The sequence below is a fragment of the Trichomycterus rosablanca genome, chromosome 20 (assembly GCF_030014385.1).
Source record: "Trichomycterus rosablanca isolate fTriRos1 chromosome 20, fTriRos1.hap1, whole genome shotgun sequence".
Taxonomy (NCBI): domain Eukaryota; kingdom Metazoa; phylum Chordata; class Actinopteri; order Siluriformes; family Trichomycteridae; genus Trichomycterus; species Trichomycterus rosablanca.
In genome coordinates this window covers 26,165,195-26,185,442 of record NC_086007.1, presented here as the reverse complement: position 1 = coordinate 26,185,442, position 20,248 = coordinate 26,165,195, and the positions used below count along the sequence as shown (strand labels likewise).

Genomic DNA, 20,248 nt, shown 5'->3' with positions numbered 1-20,248 from the left:
GATCAGATGGTTGCTCACAGATCTCATTCAAATAATGTGGCATGATTTTAAAACATGATGTAAACTTTTCTCCCAACTGCTTTATAAGTTTATAGGAGCTTCTACTTGGTATTTAGTGTTCAGGATTTACATACATTCCTGGCTGGACTGAAAATTATCGATCAATTTGTTAAATGAAGAAAATAACCAAGTACAACAGTAAATGGTGAGATTAGTTTGAGCAGTGAGTGTTTGTCTCATCAGCAGGTCTCGATGTTCCTCTTGTTGGATCCACTAGAGTGCGCAAAACCTGCTGTAAATCAAACAGATGCTTCACTCCTTTTCACACACTTACTGTACACACCTGAGCCCAACAGCTGCAACCTGGCAGTAGTGGGGCTTGAACCAGCAACCTTTTTGATTACTAGTCCAGTGCCTTAACCACTAGGCTACAACTGCCCGTCTAACTTTCACTTTTCACTTTGCATTAGTCCATCTCAAATGAGACCAAGTGCAAAGAGGTTGGTCATTTTTACTCACAGACGTTGCTGTGGAATTTCTCAATGTTTTAATAGTTATAATGGGTAAAAAGATAATGTTTCTTTTATACCCTAGAAGAACAGCATTGCCTGTTACTAGTTCACCTCTTTCCCTGTGTTTTTTTATCATTCCACAGACTTTTTGGGAATGTGTTGCAGGAATGTGATTAGATGGAGTCAAGCGCCTGATCAAAATGTAAAAAAGGTCTTGCGACTGACCAGTCAGCTGATGACCTCATGTCCGATCCAAAATGAACATAGCTTTAGAACCTAGTCCTAATTCTGACTTGGCTTCTTCTGCTTTTAGATGTTCTCTTTCCCTTCAAATTCAGTAATGTTGCCCACATCATTGAGCACACTCTTACAAAGTTTGTGGCACTGACGTTAGAGATGAGTTTTGCTTTTAGCAACTATACGGCTGTATTTGAGAATGGGATTGTAAATTATTTGCTATGACCTTTATGATAAACTGATCCTGACCACATTAAATGCCACCATCAATGAATGACTGAAGGAAGAACTTTTGGAGGAATGGTTGGTTGATCATGCTCCCTCTCTCTCATTCTTTCTGCTTTAGAGGGATTAGCTGCTTCTCGTGCACCAGTACTGTAACGTGACGATCTTATGATTTAATTGAACCAAGAGTAACACACACAAGAGACCACATGATACTCACACATACACATACACGCCTTAGGGCTCGGTGATTAGGAAGAGTTTCTCACAATTTTCTCTCTTGAGCCATGTGCAACGATACATTTCTGCAACTGTTTTTTTTATTGTACCGTATAAGTAGAACACCTATTTTCTTTAATGACTTTGATTTCAGGAGTTCACTGGTTAGAAAGGAACTCTAAAAAGGAAAAATACACATGCATTAACTTAAATCAATAATTCGGCAGTGTGGAAAGTTTAATAATGTCATTTTAACTTAGCTTGTCTGTGAGGTGCTTGGATGGTTAATTGGTCTACTACACTAGACCACTGCCTTAATGGATCACTGGCTATGACTGCTGGGAAAAGGGGACTAAAGCTGGTGACATCTGTGTGTTTATATAAATAGGTCTAGTTTAACTGCACTTATTAATAGTACACAAGGGTGGTATGAAAACACAAACCTTCACCTTAAGCTGAGAAGTTTACTAATGGTCTATAGCTAATGTCCTAAAATGAATCATACAGAAAACTATGCAGGATTTTTAAATTGTGAGTCTATCAGAGGTGGAATTAGACAACTTATTGAGTGGAATAAGTAGAAATTGAACCACAACGCTGCAAAAAGCTTTCTACTTTCTACTTTGTGAGAAAGTACTGATGTTATTTATTTGTAGTGTCGGAATACTTGTATGCTTGTGCTTATAAAGACGTCCTTTGTCCATATTGATAAGTACAAAGTAACTTTCAACCACTGCAGAAAAACATGCAGAAGGTGAATTGGCACCAAACACTGCATTAACGCCGGATCTAGATGTAGTCTAGACTGCTTTTACTTGCCTTACTGGTGAAGCACATTACAGATCTCAAGATTCCAATATCCCATTTAATCATTTTTGCTAACATCGTCCTGGTCATGATCGTGGTGGGCCCAGCACTACCATAAAACACATGTCACAGGACATCGAACACAGGAGTAGCCAGTCCACCTTCTAACGTGGGGAGAACATGTCAAATTCTTCACAGATAGTGACAAGCATTCCAGTGCCCATATTGCTGGCACCTTAATGTTCTTAATGTTAAGGGTGGAACTTAGTTTTTGTGTAGTGCACACACACACACACACACACACACACACACACACACAAACACACACACACACACACATGAGGTTTCATTCACGCGATTCTTCAGAAGCGCGTGAATCCCAAATCCTGAACCCTGGGGGCACTGCACGGTCTGATCCCAAACATGTGATGCTGTGTGTGTGTGTGTGTGTGTGTGTGTTAGAGGTGGAGTGATGGAGAGAGCTCTCGTACCCTTTACTTGGACCATTTGGTTCTGATGCTGCTCTCGGATGATCTCCATGATGCCTCCTGTGTCTCTGTGCGTCCTCCTGCTCGCGCTGCTGGCGCCCCGCTTATCTCGCGCTCAGTTCCCACGAGCGTGCGCGACCGCCGAGGCTCTCGCGACTAAGACCTGCTGCCCCGCGTGGGCAGGTGACAGCTCGGTGTGCGGCGCGCGTTCCGGACGCGGGTTCTGCCAGGACGTGACGGTGACGGAGCTCCCGAACGGGCCGCAGTTCCCGCACAGTGACGTGGACGACCGCGAGCGCTGGCCGCTCGTCTTCTACAACCGGACGTGCCGGTGCGCCGGTAACTTCATGGGCTACGCGTGCGGCGAGTGCAAGTTCGGCTACTACGGCGCAAACTGCGGGGAGAGGCGCGAGAGTCTGAGGCGCAACATCTTCCAGCTGTCGGCGGCGGAGCGGCAGCGCTTTATCTCCTACATCAACCTGGCCAAGAACACGGTGAGTCCCGACTACGTGATTGTCACCGGCACGCGCGCGCAGATGAACGACAGCGCGAGCCCGATGTTTGCCAACATCAGCGTGTACGACCTGTTCGTCTGGATGCACTACTACGTGTCGCGCGACGTGCTCCTCGGCTCCGGTAACGTCTGGCAGGACGTGGACTTTGCGCACGAAGCGGCCGCCTTTCTGCCCTGGCACCGCGTCTTTCTGCTCTTCTGGGAGCGCGAGATCCGCAAAATTACCGGAGACTTCAACTTCACCATCCCGTACTGGGACTGGAGAGACGCCTCCGACTGCCAGGTCTGCACCGACCTGCTGATGGGAGCGCGCAGCCCCCTGAACCCGAACCTGATCAGTCCCGCCTCGGTCTTCTCCTCCTGGAAGGTAAAAACTCGTGTGTGTGTGTGTGTGTGTGTGTGTGTGTGTGTGTGTGAGGACTGGACTGTATAAGTTGAGGTAATACTGGATTACTAATCATAAGGTTGCTGGTTCAAACCCCACTACCCCCAGGTTGCCACTGTTGGGCTCTTGACCCTCAATTGCTTAAAAACTGTATACTGTAAGTCGCTTTGGATAAAGCGTCTGCTCAATGTAAAGAACCTGAACATGACAGACCTGATGCGTCCCAAATACCATCCTATATACTTTAATAGTGTGCTAAATTAGACTTCGACTGATGGCCAGGGTGGTTGCAGGGGCCACCAGAGGATATGATAGAGGGGCCAATTACTTTCTGCCCAAATGTGCATTGTGGGCATTAAGAGGAAACAGTCGATATTCAAAAGAATTCAACATTTTATTCATGCAGTTTTCTTGAGTTTGATGTAAACAAATCAACAAAGAATCACCATTTCAGGCATTTGCTCTGCTTAAATGTCATTTATTCAGTCCTTTTCTTTTTCATATTCAATTTGAGTTACATATACTGTATTCCTAGGGGGGCCGTGGGGGGGGGGGGGGGGGGGGGGGGGGGGGGGGGGAGCTTGTTGTCCCAGGTGCACTGGCCCCCGCTGCCCTGACCATGCACTGTATTGAATAGCATGTATATTCTGCTCCCTATATCTCTCTTTTAATATATATTTTTGTCTTTGGCAAATATTTCTATTATGTATAAATAAAAGCATATTTATGAAGTGTATTATTTAAACGTTATACTGGTGCACTATCCAGGCCCAGAGATCCCAGTTAGTGCTGAAACTAATGCAACCCTGAACAGGTGAAGTGAAAATAAATAAAATTAATTAAATGTTTGGAAAATTTGCAACCTAATGTTCAGCGCTTTTGGCAATGTTGGCTGGTAAAACTGTAAAGTAGCCTTCAGCACATTACTGAGCTTTCTCATGCCCACATGTGACTTACATGAGGGATTCTAGTGCCAAGCACACACACACACACACACACACACACACACACACACACACACACACACACACACACAGTGGGTCTTAGGAACAATTTATCCAAAGCAGCTTCACTTAGTTTCAGTACATTTTATTTTCTTGTAAATCCTACAAAAAACATTTATGGAATTTTTTAATCTTTTTTCTTATTGCCAATGTTATCATTTCATTCTTAATTTGGTGTGTTTTTTTACAGCTTATATTTTTTTGATGTGTTATGACTTTTACATTTTCTTTTTTTACCCATCTTTTTTTTTTTTCATCTTTTTTCGCCCCTTTTAGAATTTTATTTTTATTTTTCTCTATTTATTAACTTTATTATTATCTTATTTTTCATGTTTTTTTTAATCTGTTCTTCTTTTATCTCTTTATAAACAGCCTTGCCTTGTATTTGCATTTCCTTCTTTTCTTTAATCCATTTTTTTCTCTATCTATAAAATAACACATGCACAAGGCTAGGCAGTAATGATCCTCTTACATGTATGTGTGTAGGTGATCTGCAGCCTGCCCGAGGTGTATAACGAGCGTGAGGTGCTGTGTAACGGCGAGCCCGAGGGTCCCCTGCTTCGTAATCCTGGCAACCATGACCACGATCGTGTCGACCGGCTACCCACCAACGATGATGTTGAGTTTGTACTGTCACTCAAACAGTACGAGACCGACACCCTCGACCGGCGTGCCAACATGAGCTTCAGAAATGTTTTAGAGGGTAAAAACACACTTACCTTACAACTAAGAATAGACATTTGTGCTTAAAAACTCAACTGTGTGTTTGTGTTTAGGTTTTGCAGATCCAGCGACGGGCATTGCGGTGACGGGTCAGAGCACCATGCACAATTCCCTACACATCTTCATGAACGGCACTATGTCATCAGTTCCAGCATCAGCTAATGATCCTATATTTCTACTGCATCACACTTTTATAGACAGGTAGTGTATAGGTAGTATATGCAAAGAGTAAATCTCTATATCTAGAGTATATATTTGTCCTAGATATAGATACTTTATTAATTCTATATGTGTTTGTGTGTGTCAGCATCTTTGAGCGATGGCTGCGTCTTCACCAGCCCCCTCGCTCACTCTACCCAGAATCCAACGCTCCCATTGGTCATAATGGAGGCTACAACATGGTTCCTTTTATACCTCTGTTTAAAAACATGGATTACTTTATTAACTCCAAAGAGCTTGGATATGAGTACACCTACCTACTGGATCCCAGTAAGACACACACACACACACACACACACACACACTTTCATGCTTAGATGGTCACATGTGATATCATCTTACTACAGAGAGTGGTTTAGCTCAGCTGTTGCTTCTTGAATCAGTTTGGATTCATATCAGTGTGACTGAGCAGTTGTTGCTTCTAGACATTTCCACTTCATAATAGCAGCACTTGAAGTGGTCCAGGCCGCTGTAGAAGGACGGAAATAGAATGTGCTGACACTCTAGTACCAATGTCTGTCTAATTACAGGTCAAATCAAACTCACACTCTCACATTCTCTCTTTTCTAATGTTCTTTCTGCAGCTCAGCGCTTCATGCAGGAGTTCGTCTCTCCGTATCTGGAGCAGGCGCAACAGATCTGGCCCTGGTTACTTGGAGCCGGAATCCTTGGCGCCCTGGTCGCCGGGGCTGTCGCCGGGGTCATTGCTAGGGTCGTTGGCGTGACACGGCACAGAGGGCCTGACAGGAAGAAGCAATACGGAGAGAAACAACCTCTACTAAACAGCAGCGAAGAGGAGACTACAACCTCATATCAGACCTCACTCTGAACACACACACACACACACTTACACACACATTAAAGGGCTTTTTTGTGGTTGAGTTATTAAGGGGGTTGGGGATTGTGGTGGAGAAAGGATCTTGCACAAGAAAAATATGGGGGTGAGTGTGCAGGTATGCAGTTCACACTCTTATCATCATCGCTTTCTTCACCCAAGCTGGGTTGGCAATAGGACATGAGGATACAGTATATACCTCGGCCACACCTGAACCCCTCCATGTCAGGCTAAGTAAAAGATTTTAGTCGGAAATGGTTAAAGTTTAGCAAATTATTCTGGTTTTGTCCATTTTTATTAATGTAAGTTTAATGAAACACACACAAAAGACCCAAAGACTTCTGTACTGTAATTATGTGACTATTTACCGCATATCATGTTTAGTCAACTTCAGAATTTAATGGTGCTCTTAAATGGATGTTTATATGATTAATTAAATAAAATGTGATTGAATATTTACATATTTTGCAGTGCTGTTCTGTCATATTACTTAATGTGAACATAATTAAGGTATGAAATAGATTGTAATAGATTAATTTACATTTCTTGTCATAAGGTCATTAAGTTAAATATAGGAAAGGCAGGACAGTTGAAATTCCTGTCCTGTTAAAATCTATGATCCGTGACCTTATGTCCTATTATGAGACATAACTGTGTTTACCGTTACCGTCAAGCACTGACTGTAGAAAATAATGACACAGCCGCTGTGAGCAATAAATAATACAGTATAACTGTTATCTTAAGTGACATACAGTTGTGTCCATAAACAGCTCAAGAAATCGAGACTGGGGCAATCTGGCAGTGGCAGGGCTTGAACCAGCAACCTTCTGTCTACTACAAACCACACTCTAATGATCCTGCATTTTGTCCCTGTGCATTATGATGTAAACACATTTTCAGAAGATGGAAGCTATTTGGTGTCACCACATCTGTACATCTACAGTACAATGCTGCAACCTCAACGGAAAACAAAATTACACCTGCATTTTTTGGCAGAAATGTTTGGGTTCTTTTAGATATATTGATGCATTTGAAAGAAAAGCCTTGTTATGGGCAGTTGGGTGGCACAGCAGCCTCAACGCCCAAGCCATCACAGCTGAGACCTGAGATTTACCATAGTAATAACCAGGCATCACAATCATCACGCAGGCAAACTGAGAAATACAGTAGTAGTGGACTGTAGAATCATAAAAAACAATCAACCAAGTCAGTCATTTTTTCCTAAATTATAGTTTCGTAGGAATTAATACAATATACAAATATATACATTTAAAACAACAGTACACAACATAAATTTAAATAAATGTAAACATTTCATAATGATTAAATAAAACATACAAATTATGCAGTGCTTAAATAAAACTCTCTTTGGTTTAAGTCCAAGTATTTTTGCTCTTTCTTAATCACTTCCTGAAAATTGTTGTTCCTGAGAATTGAATCCATTTATTCTCTGGTCGTTTCTCCTGAAACAGAGCAGCTCGGTGGTTGTCTTTCCTTCGACTGCATTAACCTGTCAGATTCTTTTTTAACTGATTGTGCTTCGTCTCCTCACATTAACTGAAGGACTCTTTGTTAAACTCAAAAACAGTTCCTGAGGCAGAGAATGAGTTACAGAGTTTGTGTAATTCGCTCGAGATGCTTTTAGGACCACAGCAGAAAACCCCCACTTTCTTACTGCAAAAGAAACAAAGACAGTTCAGTGAAAACGTTCTTATCCCCAAACTGGTTACAACCTGGAATTTATATCAATCTGATTAAGAGAAATCTTTGTTTTTAGATCAGAGATACATTCAACTCATGGCTAAATATACTGGGCTTTTAAATGTGATGATTTGACTACTTTTAAAAAGACCCACTAGCTGGTCGATGTTAAAATATGTGCTTGTCCCATTCTTTAATGTATTTTATACAATATACTTACTGATTATTGGCTCGTCCTATCTCCTGAAAGAGGTTCCTCCAACTGGGTCGACCAGTTAAAAGCCTGGAACTGAGAGGGCTGTAGTTGTCCCATGTGAAGCTCTATATTATTACAATAATATATAAAAATGTTTAAGTTAAATGTGTCAATCGAACATGATTTGTTAATGGCTTGGTACTTGGTATTAGAGAGAGAAAGAGAGAGAGAGAGAGAGAGAGAGAGAGAGAGAGAGAGAGAGAGAGAGAGTGTGTGTGTGTTTGTGTGTGTGTGTGTGTGTGTGTGTGTGTGTGTGTGTTTTACCTTCAACTCTTGACTATTGGTGAGATAGAGACGAATATTCAAAAAATCTGGTCGATTTTCCGCCCACAACTATAGAAAGAGAGGCTGCAGTTATTCTATTAACCAGCAGATGGCACCACACCAAAACGCTCACAAATGTACAGTACGCAGTATATGCATTTCTACATTTAAAGTGTGTGTGTGTGTGTTACCTTGTGATGTACAATACACAGCAAATCAGCAAACCATTGGAAACACTGCAGGTCTCGACACACCCACACAAAGTATAATCTTTGTAGCTTATACTGCCGCCAATCATCACTGTGGAAAGCACAAACACACACACACACACACACACACACACACATATATATTGTATACAAATGCCAATAGGTTAAAGGGTTATCATTCTGTCAAGTTAAAATGTATGCAGTGTGTGTGTGTGTGTGTGTGTGTTTGTGTGTGTGTGTGTTTTACCTTCAACTCTTGACTACAGCTGAAGTGTATGCAGTACTTACAGCAGGGTTTGTAGGACACAGGCGAAGGGTGTAACTCCAATCCCTCCAGCCACACACACACTTACTTCATAATCAAACACTTCCTCAGACGCCGTGCCGAACGGACCGTCCACGTACAACCTGGAGGCAAAAACCAGAAAGTACAGCAACCAATCACAACACAGCTCTAAAACTGTCCCAACAAATTCATTATAACACACACATACACACAAAGCCGTGTATACAGCTATAGACAATCCTTTTAATTAGTGGGTTTGATTATTTTATCATACAGCCATCAAATGTCTGGAGAACAAGACTGGTATTAGAATGGCTTATATTTAGTTATTAGGGGATGAAACCAGCTACAGATTACACACATGTACATGTACACACACACACACACACACACACTGTTTGCACACTATAATCCCAAAAGACCAAAGAAGTCAGAAGGTCATCACCTTTCACCACCATGTATTTAGTAAGATAATGCACCTGCACAAAGGGGAACATTTTCCCACAACAGAAACACACAGGGACGTACTTGGGGTATGTGCGCTGGTGCATCATGGCTAGGATTTTAGAATGCTCCAGCTCAGGCAGCATGAGTTTTGAAAAACTTTCTATAAACACAGAGAGAGAGAGAGAGAGAGATCAATTACTAGAACTGCTCAAAAAACAGAATGCAACAAAAACAATGTGTGTACAGTATACATGTGTGTGTCCATATATCCATGTGTGTGTGTTAGTGAGAATCTGTTTGTGTGTGTTTTGTTTACCCAAATGTAAGAGGTACCTGGGGGTCTAATAGAACAGCATACCATAAGAGTGATTTAATGTGTGTGTGTGTGTGTGTGTGTGTGTAGGTGTGTTTGTACTTGTGTATGCATGTCTGAGTGTCTGAGTGTGTGTGTGTGTGTGTGTGTGTGTGTCTCACCAGTCCAGTCTCCAACCACCCGTACATGAATTCCAAATGTGTTTTTGTTCTGTGTTGGGCACTGAAGAGAAGAATCACACAATGAGTCAAATATTCACACACACACACACACACATTTAAACCTTCTGGAAACCCCCCACTGTGCATCTACAGTCCGATTACATCATTAACTCTTAATCACAGCAGGCTGAACTGAGTTTGCTAGAACTTTACCAGAAGGGAGCTGCTTTAATCAAAGCGGCAGAAAAACACAAACTTCAGTAGAAATGCGGGTAATTGTTCCAGTAAACACTCCTTACTCAAGTCAAAAACAAAAGTTTAAGAAGTTTATAAAACTATTTAAAGCTCTAAACTCCAGCTGGGCACCTACACGGGCAACGATTGACTCATTCATTAGGTTGGATGCCAGAGAAGATTCCTTATAAATGCTACAATTACGACCCCTGCTGGCTGATCGCTGGTGCTGCACAGAGACGGGGGATCATGGAGATCGGTGCGTGACTCTCCATGCGCGAGACCGAGCCTCACATGAACTAAAAATGCAGTCGGCTACTGCACGTGTCAGCGGGGTCAACACAGATATAATCGGTTACGTCTAAGGGGGGGTAGCCGAAGCACTGCAATGGATTGGCGCCGTGTATAGGGTATTTCTGCATTATGCAGTGTTTCCCAATAGAACTGGACTCACTGCAACCAGGATAAAGTGCTTTATAGAAACAAAAGGGAAAATAAAAATAAGCCAATTGCAATTAGCAAAAATATCAGCCTAAAATGAAACCTGCACCCTGTAATGCACCCTGTTTACACGTCTTGCCTTTAAAACACATTCACACACTTACATACACAGCCACACACACACACACTCATACACACACACACACAGTCTCACACACTCACACTCACTATAGTCAGAGTGAAAACATGATTTTCAAATGACGACACACTCAGGCAGCTCAAGCAGTAAGTTATGATGAAACACACACACACTGTCATAGACACACTCAAACACACACACTGACACACAGTCACACACACTCACCGCTGTCAGAGTGAAAGCGTGGTTTTCAAATGACGACACACTCGGACAGTTCAGCAAGATGTACTGAAACACACAAACACACACATACACGAATGTAAAAATACTAAAACTTATCTCAGGTGTATTCCAGAGAAAAAGGGAGTGACTTACCTGTCCTGGACGGGGCTTAAAACCACTTTTTAACATGCAGACCTCTATTACATCACAGGGGTGCCTGGAAACGGAAACCACGGTAACAGGAGAACTACCCCGCCAATAACGATAGACCCTCTCGGCACAGTAAAGACTGAGGGGTGCCAGGACCCACAGCCACGTCTGCACATACACACACACACAGTGTTAACTCTCATATATACACACACTCACATAATCAAACAGACACACACAAACTTATTACTAAATACAAACCTCTGGAAAGTGAGACTGAAATTTGGCATCTTCTCTACACACTTTTGGTGACATATCCACTGTCCCCATGCACTTTTCTTCCTGCAGATCTTGATTCGTCAAAGTGGCTGAGCTTACATTTGTCTGATTGGCTGATACGCAGCCAGGTGGGTGGGCATCCACGTTCGTCTGGTACTTTAGAGCCCCACTGTGGGACAGACAGATGTATGTGTTTAATTTTTTTAATTCTATTTTTGTATTTTTCCCCTTTTGCTCCCAATCTAGTCGTATCCATTTCCCCCAAGGGTAACTTCCTACTGCAGACCCCCACCCTGACCAAGGAGAGGTGCAGACTATCATGAGGCCCCAGACAGCAGTATTGTGTATGGATAGGCATCCACACCTATCATGAATAAAACATCTCTCATGCAGGCACCTTGACCAGCCAGCAGGGGCTGCAACTGCAGGAGCAATAAGCAACCCCATCAACCCCTCCCTCAGGCACAGCCAAATTAAGAGTTTGATATCATTAGACCACTACACCACCCAAGTCTAGAGATCGAAATGTTTAAGTGCAAGTGTGGGTGTGTGTGTGTGAGTGAGTTTAGGTGATCTTACCCCAGTATGTGCATCATCAGTATAATGTAGAACACAATGAAGAGATTGTGAGTGTACCAGAAGATCTCATAGTTACACACCCTACACACACACAGGTAAGCAGTTACAAAACTAAAAACAATAAAGTAGAAAACTTTCATAAATACTTTTCATAAGGAAAGGATGAGAAATGGTAGGAAAAGAAATATCAATACATAAGAAATTAGTTAAAATTTAAATAAAGAAATAGGTATTCACATGGCGCAGCAGTAAATTACGCTATCCTACGCTGCATACAGACATGATTGGCTATCAAGTAGTGGCCAAGACCTCATGATGGATTTCTGTCCTGTCTGGATTTCTGTCCTGACCTAGTGATTCTGGAGAACCGGACCCAGTGTGACCCTGACCAGGACAAAGCAGGGGTAAAACATGAACATAAAATTAGGTGAAAGGAAGGAAGGAATAAAAGTGACATGCAGGTGAGATGTTTGTTCTGATAAAGGAAATTGTCTGAGTGTGAAGTGAGGACATCTGAGATCAAATGAACGGGTTATTATAAGGGAGGTGTGATTGTAAAGGGGGGTGGGGATGGGGGTAGGATTAGCTGGGTTAAGGACAGATTTGGGACGAGAGCCATCAGTCAACACTTTGAACCCTTGATGACACTGAGCTTTGAACACAAGCAGGTCTGAAGATGCTCGAGCCTGAAGGATGTGTTAATCAGAGCAGGGTTCACTAAAACACCACTAATTACAAGGAGTGTGTGTGAGTGTGTGTGAGAGAGAGGTCAGGTAGATAATGACAAGTGTGCACTTGTACTGTAGTGCTATTACCATTTATACAAATAAGGAGAGAAAAAGAAGCAATAATTAATTATAAAACAAATGAACATGAATTTAAATAAAGACATATTTAAATAAGTGTAATAATTTAAGTAATGAAAAAGAAATAAGAACAAACTAAAAATTACAAGAGGGATTAAAACTATAAAGAAAAAGAAAACATAAAATTAATAAAAACGTCATGTAAAAAAAAAAGAATAAATTAATAAACCACTAAATAAATAAATAATAAAGTCAACATTAAATATAAATGGCATGTACGGAAAAAGGATAAATAAAATACAAATGGGAAGACAGAAAGTGAGATTAAAGGGGAGAAATTAAAGCGATGGATTTACCGTATGCTCTGTGAAGACGCTGTGAACATCAGGAACAAAATCAGCACCAATAAAATGCCAGTAATCCCAGGAACTGACCAACAACATAAATGAAAACAAAAAACAACAATTCATTTACAATTCAGCTAGAAATTCAGTTTATCAATCTATCCATCCATATGTTCATAAGTCTGTCTACCTACTGTATCTCAGATGGATGTTTGCATACCTGTGGTGAGGATGAGAAGACGGGGATCCTGCAACAAACATAAACATGACATTAAAGTGTCATAAAGCTGATAGAGAAGATTATTATAGGGCAGCATATACACAGTATAAGCAACATCATGGACAGTACACATGTATGTGCTACTGAGGTGGAACATGGACATGAACGTGGACAGCATGTCATGTCAGTCTGGGACTTTATTTCTGCTTATTTCTTACTTTATTTTTATCTAAAAAACACACTTTTTTGTCCAAGAACCCATTCATTCCAATTTTTGTATAGGTTTATATTGTGTTTTCTGAAAATATGCCTGGTTAAAAATAGACATAAAGCTGCTTATATTGTTTATTTGATAGTGATTTTTAGAATAAAAAAACATTTGTTATCTTGTCGAGTCCTGAAACGTTTTCTCCTGCATGGTGGCTGCATGATGAATAATCCAGTACACATTATGCTTAAAAAGACAGAAAGCAAATTTAAATATGTTTATAAAGTGCTTGGCCCAGCCCTTTCTCAATCTCACACACAGACCCGTGATCCAGATCCATGCTGGTACTGAGCCAGTGTGTGTTTGCACTATTTAGGCGACTTGTACCAGATGTTACATGAATTCCAGTTTGGTTCATTGTGTCTTACCAGATACCAATAATGTTTTCCTACGTTAAAGTTTTCCTGGGTGCTGCTTGTGTGCCTGTATGCAATGTAAAAACAGGTTTGATGCCAGACAGAATTGATAAATGTTGTGTGTGGGAGCAAAATGTTAAGAAAACATGATAATGTAGTGAATGTGGGTTTAAGACACGTCAGTACTGTGTGTTTAGGTCATTGTTATGATAAAATTACTTTTAGTGCTCTGCAGAGGAGTGTGTGTGTGTGTGTTACCTGCCCCCGGTGATGTGCCACATTGATGTCGGGAAACTCGTCTGAGAATCTGTCTGAGAAGTTGACGGCATTTACCAGGTGAGCACCCACATGAACCACTGAGGTAAAAATACAAGGGTACAAAAATTCCCACTCAGGTAACAGAAAATTATTTTTAAAAGTATGCATTTGTTTAAGGTCTACAGGTCCAGCTTTGTTCTTCTTATTATGAACAAAGTTTGTCTCGGCTGTGCTTAGTAATTGTTGACATGGTAAAAGCAGGAAAAGAAAAAGACATAGACTTCCCATCTTTACTGCTCACAAATGCAAACATGACAGACGCTGTTGCAAAATGTCTAGCATCTCCAGACACCACTGCTGCAGATACACTAAATGAACAAAAGTATTGGGACACCCCTTCTAATAATAGAATTCATGTGTTTCCGTTGCTAACAGATGTAGTAAATCAATTATATAAAGAAGATTGTGTGCTTCAATTGTGCCGCAACAGTTTAGGGAAGGCTCTTTCCTGGTCCAGCATGCTCTATTAAAACAAAGCTTGGTTTAAAGAAACTCCAGTGTCCTGCACAGAGCCCTGACCTCAGCCCTACTGAACAGCTCTGGAATGAATCGGAACATCAACTAAAGCTTTCAGCGCCTAGCTATACAAATGCTATTTTGACTGATGGGCACAAATTCCAACAGACATAATTTAAAGTCTTGTGAGAAGACTTCTCAGAAGGGTGGCTGTTGTTCTAACTGATAAAATCACACAAAGGTTACTCAATTTTAATATGGTTTGTTTTGTAAAACAAGCTAATGATTAAGAGTCCAAATACGTTTGGCCATATAGTGTAAATTAAAAAGTGTTTTAAAAGTTTATATTTAACGTTGTTCACTGTTTTTCCCACAGAAAAACAATATAAAAAGGAAGCCAGTGACTGACGAATCCCTTTTTACGCTGCCTGCACAATAATCAGTTTCAGAGAATGAAATTCACTCCAGAGCTTCACTCGACTCCTAAAGCCTGGAATCAGTGAATCAATTCCATGTCCAACTAACCAAAGCGAAGAGCTTTCATTCATTTATCTCAAATAACCTTCTCATCCTGATTATGGTCTCAGCAGAACCTGAAAACTGGGCTTAAGGCAGAAATACACCCTGATCCTTCACAAATCATCACACACACATTTACTTTTCCACTCTCTCACACTGCAGGGCAAATTAAAGCAACCAATCCACCTCCTGGATACTTTTAGGAGAGAACTAAAAGAACTAAAAGAACAGCCCCCCCCCCCCCCCCCCCCCCCACCCCCCATCCCTGACGCGCGCGCGCACACACACACATTTCAAAAAAGAGACCTCTTACAGAGGGCTTGAGGAATGCAGAATGAAGGATCTGTTCAACAGCTGATCCGTGTGTGTGAGTGTGTGTGTGTGATTTTTTGACCTGTTTACTATATTTGGGTTTATTGGGTTGTTTGATGTCATGTTACCATAGTAATATTCTGGACTGAAATGTTTGAAGTGTAATTAGAACAAGAATGCATTGTGCAGAAACAGGAAGTAAAGTCGTCTGAATCATGTCATTATTGAATCTCTCTCTCTTTTTCACACACACACACACAGACACACGCACACATGCACACACACACACACACACACACACACACACACACACACAGCCTTTGCAGCAGTCTGTGGCGCGACCAAGTCTGGAGTCCCAGCAGTGTCACCAGCCTGGTTGAGAACTCAGCAGACACAGATTAGCGTGTCTGAGGAGGGGAAGGATGGATGGGATTTACCCTCTTGCCAGTGAAGCAGTGACACCAGACTTTTGACTTCCACTGTACCCCCACTGAGCCGCACTGGAGTTGAGGGGCATTTACCTGACCTGCTGCACCCCTGTGCTGCCCTAACTGTAAGTAATTCTGTTTGAACGTTGTTCAAATTCACAAATTATGAAAATTTTTACCGTTAACCAACCTGAAAAAATACAGATGGAGATTCCACACGCCACATGGAAGGTTTTACTCTTATCCATCAGTCTACGAACCTTTCTGCTCTTCACCTGAGACACACAGACAAAACAGACACACAGACTTACTTGCAGAAAACCATCAGATATCTGCAGGAACATGAGGAGGTTGCACACACGTCAAATGTCTGATAATGGAAAAACCAAAACCTTCAAGTTTACGTAAGTCAGTCAGTAATCAGATTTCTCAGACAGGTGGTGGGATGAGCTGTGGTGAATTTATAAGATTTATTATACACGTAATACATCTAATACACTACATGGCCAAAAGTATGTGGACACCGAATCATAAATTTGTTTAACAACCTGTGCAAAATCATCCCCATTAATATACAACCCCAACCTCTAATCTTCTAAGGAAGCTTTTTACAAGATTTAGAGTGTGCCTGTAGGAATTTGTGCCTATCCAGTCAACAGTGTGTTCAGACACTGATAAAATGCAAACACACATTTATAATTCGTCGTTTTAGATGCTTGATAGAGAGTCTCTGTCTCACCTGAGTTTTTCCTTTCAGTACAGTCAGGATGGATCTGCACATGGGCAAAAGGACGAGGCTGCAGTTCAGGTTCAGAACAGACGCTGATGCTCGACTGATGCAAAGTCCCAGCTGATACATACACACACACACACACACACATGCACACACGCACACAGACACCATCTTTAGTGATCATTTCACCCTGATCAGGGTCTCAGTAGGTCAGTTGCCACCTGGAAACACTGAGCACAATGAGCAATCCACCCTCTGAATGTTTTTGGGTTAAAAGCACCTAACCCAAGTGAAAATAAGTGCTGATAAATTAAATATAGTACAATGTGTGTGTGTGTGAGCTTTCCTGACATACTGCTGTGTGATTTTTTGTTCTTTCCTTCAGAAAAGTAGACATGTCGTCACACGCCTGCTGCTACACAGACTTCCCATAAGAAACACACACACACACACACTGAAACACCGGCTCATATTGAAAACTCAATGTGTTTAGTGATCCTGTGTGTGTGTGTGTGTGTGTGTGTGTGTGTTTTTGTGTACGACAATACCCCAGCTCGTGACAACAATTACTCTGTTTTGTGTCATTCCAACACACACCGGATACAGAAACAATGCAATGACTCAATCTGTTTTCCACTCAGACTGTACAGTGGTGTAAGTCCCCCCTTCTGATTTCCTTTATTATTGCATATTTGTCAAACTTAATGCTTTTACATAATTAAACAAAATATAATAACTGCTTGCTCAACCTTCAGCAGCAACTAAAGACTTGATATAGTTGTATAATTGTATAGTTTTTACTACAAAATGCTGTAATAGCTTTTTGCCAAACATAATAACATTTTTGTTGTCCAAATTGTTCCAGATTTTATTAGTCTGTGAACAGAAAATGATTCCAAAATAATAGTCCTTATTTTTTCCATATTATGGTGGATTTACTAACACGTGTGTTCGTTTACTACACGTTTACTAACATTCCTAACAGCCTTCAGAGATAATGGCTCTCACTGTGTTTTTGTGGAGTCCACAGGATTGATATGCTTTTGTGTTTGTGTGTGTGTGTGTGTGTTTCTTACCCCAAGCATGTTGTAGAGGTAGTAGTACCGTGCATCACTGTAGTACATCATGAATGTTCTCCAAAAGAGCCACACACTTACACCCAGCCAGGTGACCTAAACAGACACACATACACAAACCTAATATTATCTGGATGCAATTAACAACCCCATTTATAAGCATTACCACATTAAAAAAACACCATCCTTTATCAAACAGAAAAAAATCCCATGACAAGATAAGATTAATGTTTTAACGAGCCAACTCTATTGTTGCTTGTATTTATATAATTATATAAATCTGATGACTGCAACCCATTTCCAATAAGTAGGCACAAGGGCATGTTAACTACTGTATTACATCATTTTCTTTCTTTCTTTCTTTCTTTTTACAGAGTTTTGTAATTGAAAGCTAAGGTTATTGCTAGTTATTGCAGAAGGGTAAGCAGTAAAAGTAGTGAAAGCATGGCTTCCTGGTAAGAGAGTGCATGTGTTAGACTTGTCTGTCTGCAGTCCAGACTTGTTTCCTAGTAAAAAAATTTGTTGCATGCTATTAACCACAATACACACTAAATGTGAAGCATTTCCATTTTCCAGTATGTTTTAAAACAAACAATGAAGTAACAACGAAGTATGATGTGCATGTATGTATGTATGTATACAAGTAAAAAACAATAAAGACAATTAGCTGAAACAATGAATATCTTGTTCTTGCACTGACAAAAGAATTTGCAAATCACTGTTGTCTGTTTTATTTACATTTTCTGTCCCAATTGTTTTGGAGCCTCTAGGATGAACTCAGTCCTATAGGTGGTGTGAATGTAAGTTTGATTGAGATGTGTTGTTGTTATTACCAGAACACAGTGTTTTCCTCCCTCGTTTGCCAGCCAGCTCTTCACAGCCAGACCCATGATGTCTGCAGCGCTCGGTCCCGCCGGTCTTCAGTCTCGGTTAACCTCAACACACTTCGGTGAACTTCTTGTTTCTGTCCCGCACCGGCCGGCTTTTTTGGTTTTTAGACACCCCCACCCCTCTCTACCCTTCCTTACCCCCACCGGAGCGCTATAGGAGGGGCGAGACAGAAGGAAAAGCCCATCGGCGAGAAGGAAGAGGGGAGAGGGGGCAGTGTGTGAGAGAAGCTCTTCCTTCATGTCCTGGTGATACATTACATGACCAAAAGTTTGTGGACACCCCAACACTGCATCCAGAACCATGTGGATTAACATGGAGTAGGGCTTTGCTTGCTACTGTTACTGCACCCATTGTTCTGGGAAGGTTTTTTTTCTAGATTTTGGAACATGACATTTTTCCATATTCAAGAGCATTAAAGAGGTCAGGCACTGGTTTTGGTTGATAAAGTTTGGCTCAGCAGTCTGATTTATCCCAAATGTGTTGGGTGAGGTTGAGGTCAGGGCTTTGTGCTGATTAATCAGATTCTTTCACACCAAGCTTGCCAAACCATTTCTTTATGGACACCTTTATGTGAGACCTGGCTGTTCTAGATTGGCCCAAGGTGGGAATAAGTAAATAAATGGCACTGGACTAACTTTGACTACATTATGTATTATGTAAAGATAAAATAAAAAAAAATTAATGCACATGTATGATGTTAAGACTCAGCTGGAAAAACCTCACAGTGGACTCTTATTAAATGAAAAACCCCATTAACATGTAATGTCTAGTCTTCATTTAGACATTATCTAATTAACATCACATCACACGTTTACATCTTGTAATAGATGAGTACAATTTTGCATCCTTGGTTTGTCAGACAAAATTAGACAAAGCACCTAAAATAAACACTAATGTAATATGTGAGTAAAACACGTATTACATCGGCCCTTGGTTTGCATAGGGAAAGGGGGTTGCTTTGGTTTAAAACCACCTAATAAAATGTGCACCCTAATAAAATCTAATTAATGCACATCCTGTAGAAAACCTCCCAAAATCTGAGAACAGTATATAAAACAAAGTACAGACAAAATGCTTCATTTCTGGTTCAGAAACAAACGAACCCACAGTCTAATAGTAAAGTTCACATTAAAGTCAGACCAAAAAGTGGATTCATTGTGCCTGGGGATTGGATTGCGTCTGGAGATCTGGACCAGCAAAAGTCTTTCACATTGTGTGCAATAGTATCTTGAGCTGTTGATTTCAACACCATGAACTTGCTTCAGGAACATTATGTTGTGCAGAGGAACGCAGTGCATGGAACCCTGACTCACCATTTCAGTTCATTAGAACATTCTGTTACTCTCACATACCTTGTTTATTTGGAATTTATTTCTTTTTTACCTCAATCACAATCAATGAAACGTAGTGAAAATAAATGAAAGTGTAACTGCTAGTGGGCTCAAACTTTTGGTTCAGTAGTTCACCCACGCCACCTAGTGGTCAGTGTTGTATCTTCTACGTTATTTTAGATTCACGGTCAGTTTTGGAGGGCAATTAAAATACCTGTACAGGACTACAAGTAATATTTTAAAACTATAGACAGATGTAACGACAGTCTGGGCATGGACCAGTTTCCTCTGATGTTTGCATCTCAATATAATAAGCTATTATTATTTTTTTTTTTCTAGTT

The 20,248-nt window shown here is 40.9% G+C and overlaps 2 protein-coding genes across 2 annotated transcripts; one reads left to right on the top strand and one right to left on the bottom strand.

The window, feature by feature from the left end:
- The first annotated feature begins 2,541 nt into the window (after positions 1 to 2,541).
- tyr (tyrosinase) lies at positions 2,542 to 6,532 on the top strand. The gene is made up of 5 exons (XM_063017164.1): positions 2,542 to 3,369; positions 4,878 to 5,094; positions 5,168 to 5,315; positions 5,422 to 5,603; positions 5,918 to 6,532. Exons 1-5 carry the CDS (start codon positions 2,542 to 2,544, stop codon positions 6,160 to 6,162), a joined length of 1,620 nt encoding a protein of 539 aa, XP_062873234.1. The 3' UTR covers positions 6,163 to 6,532.
- Positions 6,533 to 7,455: 923 nt separating this feature from the next.
- On the bottom strand, positions 7,456 to 18,575 carry LOC134334723 (NADPH oxidase 4). The gene is made up of 18 exons (XM_063017162.1): positions 18,519 to 18,575; positions 17,686 to 17,781; positions 16,616 to 16,726; positions 16,067 to 16,151; positions 14,102 to 14,199; positions 13,220 to 13,247; positions 13,012 to 13,084; positions 11,850 to 11,930; positions 11,253 to 11,439; positions 10,995 to 11,159; positions 10,845 to 10,907; positions 9,806 to 9,866; positions 9,413 to 9,491; positions 8,887 to 9,006; positions 8,581 to 8,689; positions 8,390 to 8,458; positions 8,090 to 8,190; positions 7,456 to 7,842 (listed from the first exon to the last, which is right to left on the bottom strand). The coding sequence occupies exons 1-18, from the start codon at positions 18,573 to 18,575 to the stop codon at positions 7,722 to 7,724; spliced, it is 1,704 nt and encodes a 567-aa protein (XP_062873232.1). The 3' UTR covers positions 7,456 to 7,721.
- Positions 18,576 to 20,248: the final 1,673 nt, after the last annotated feature.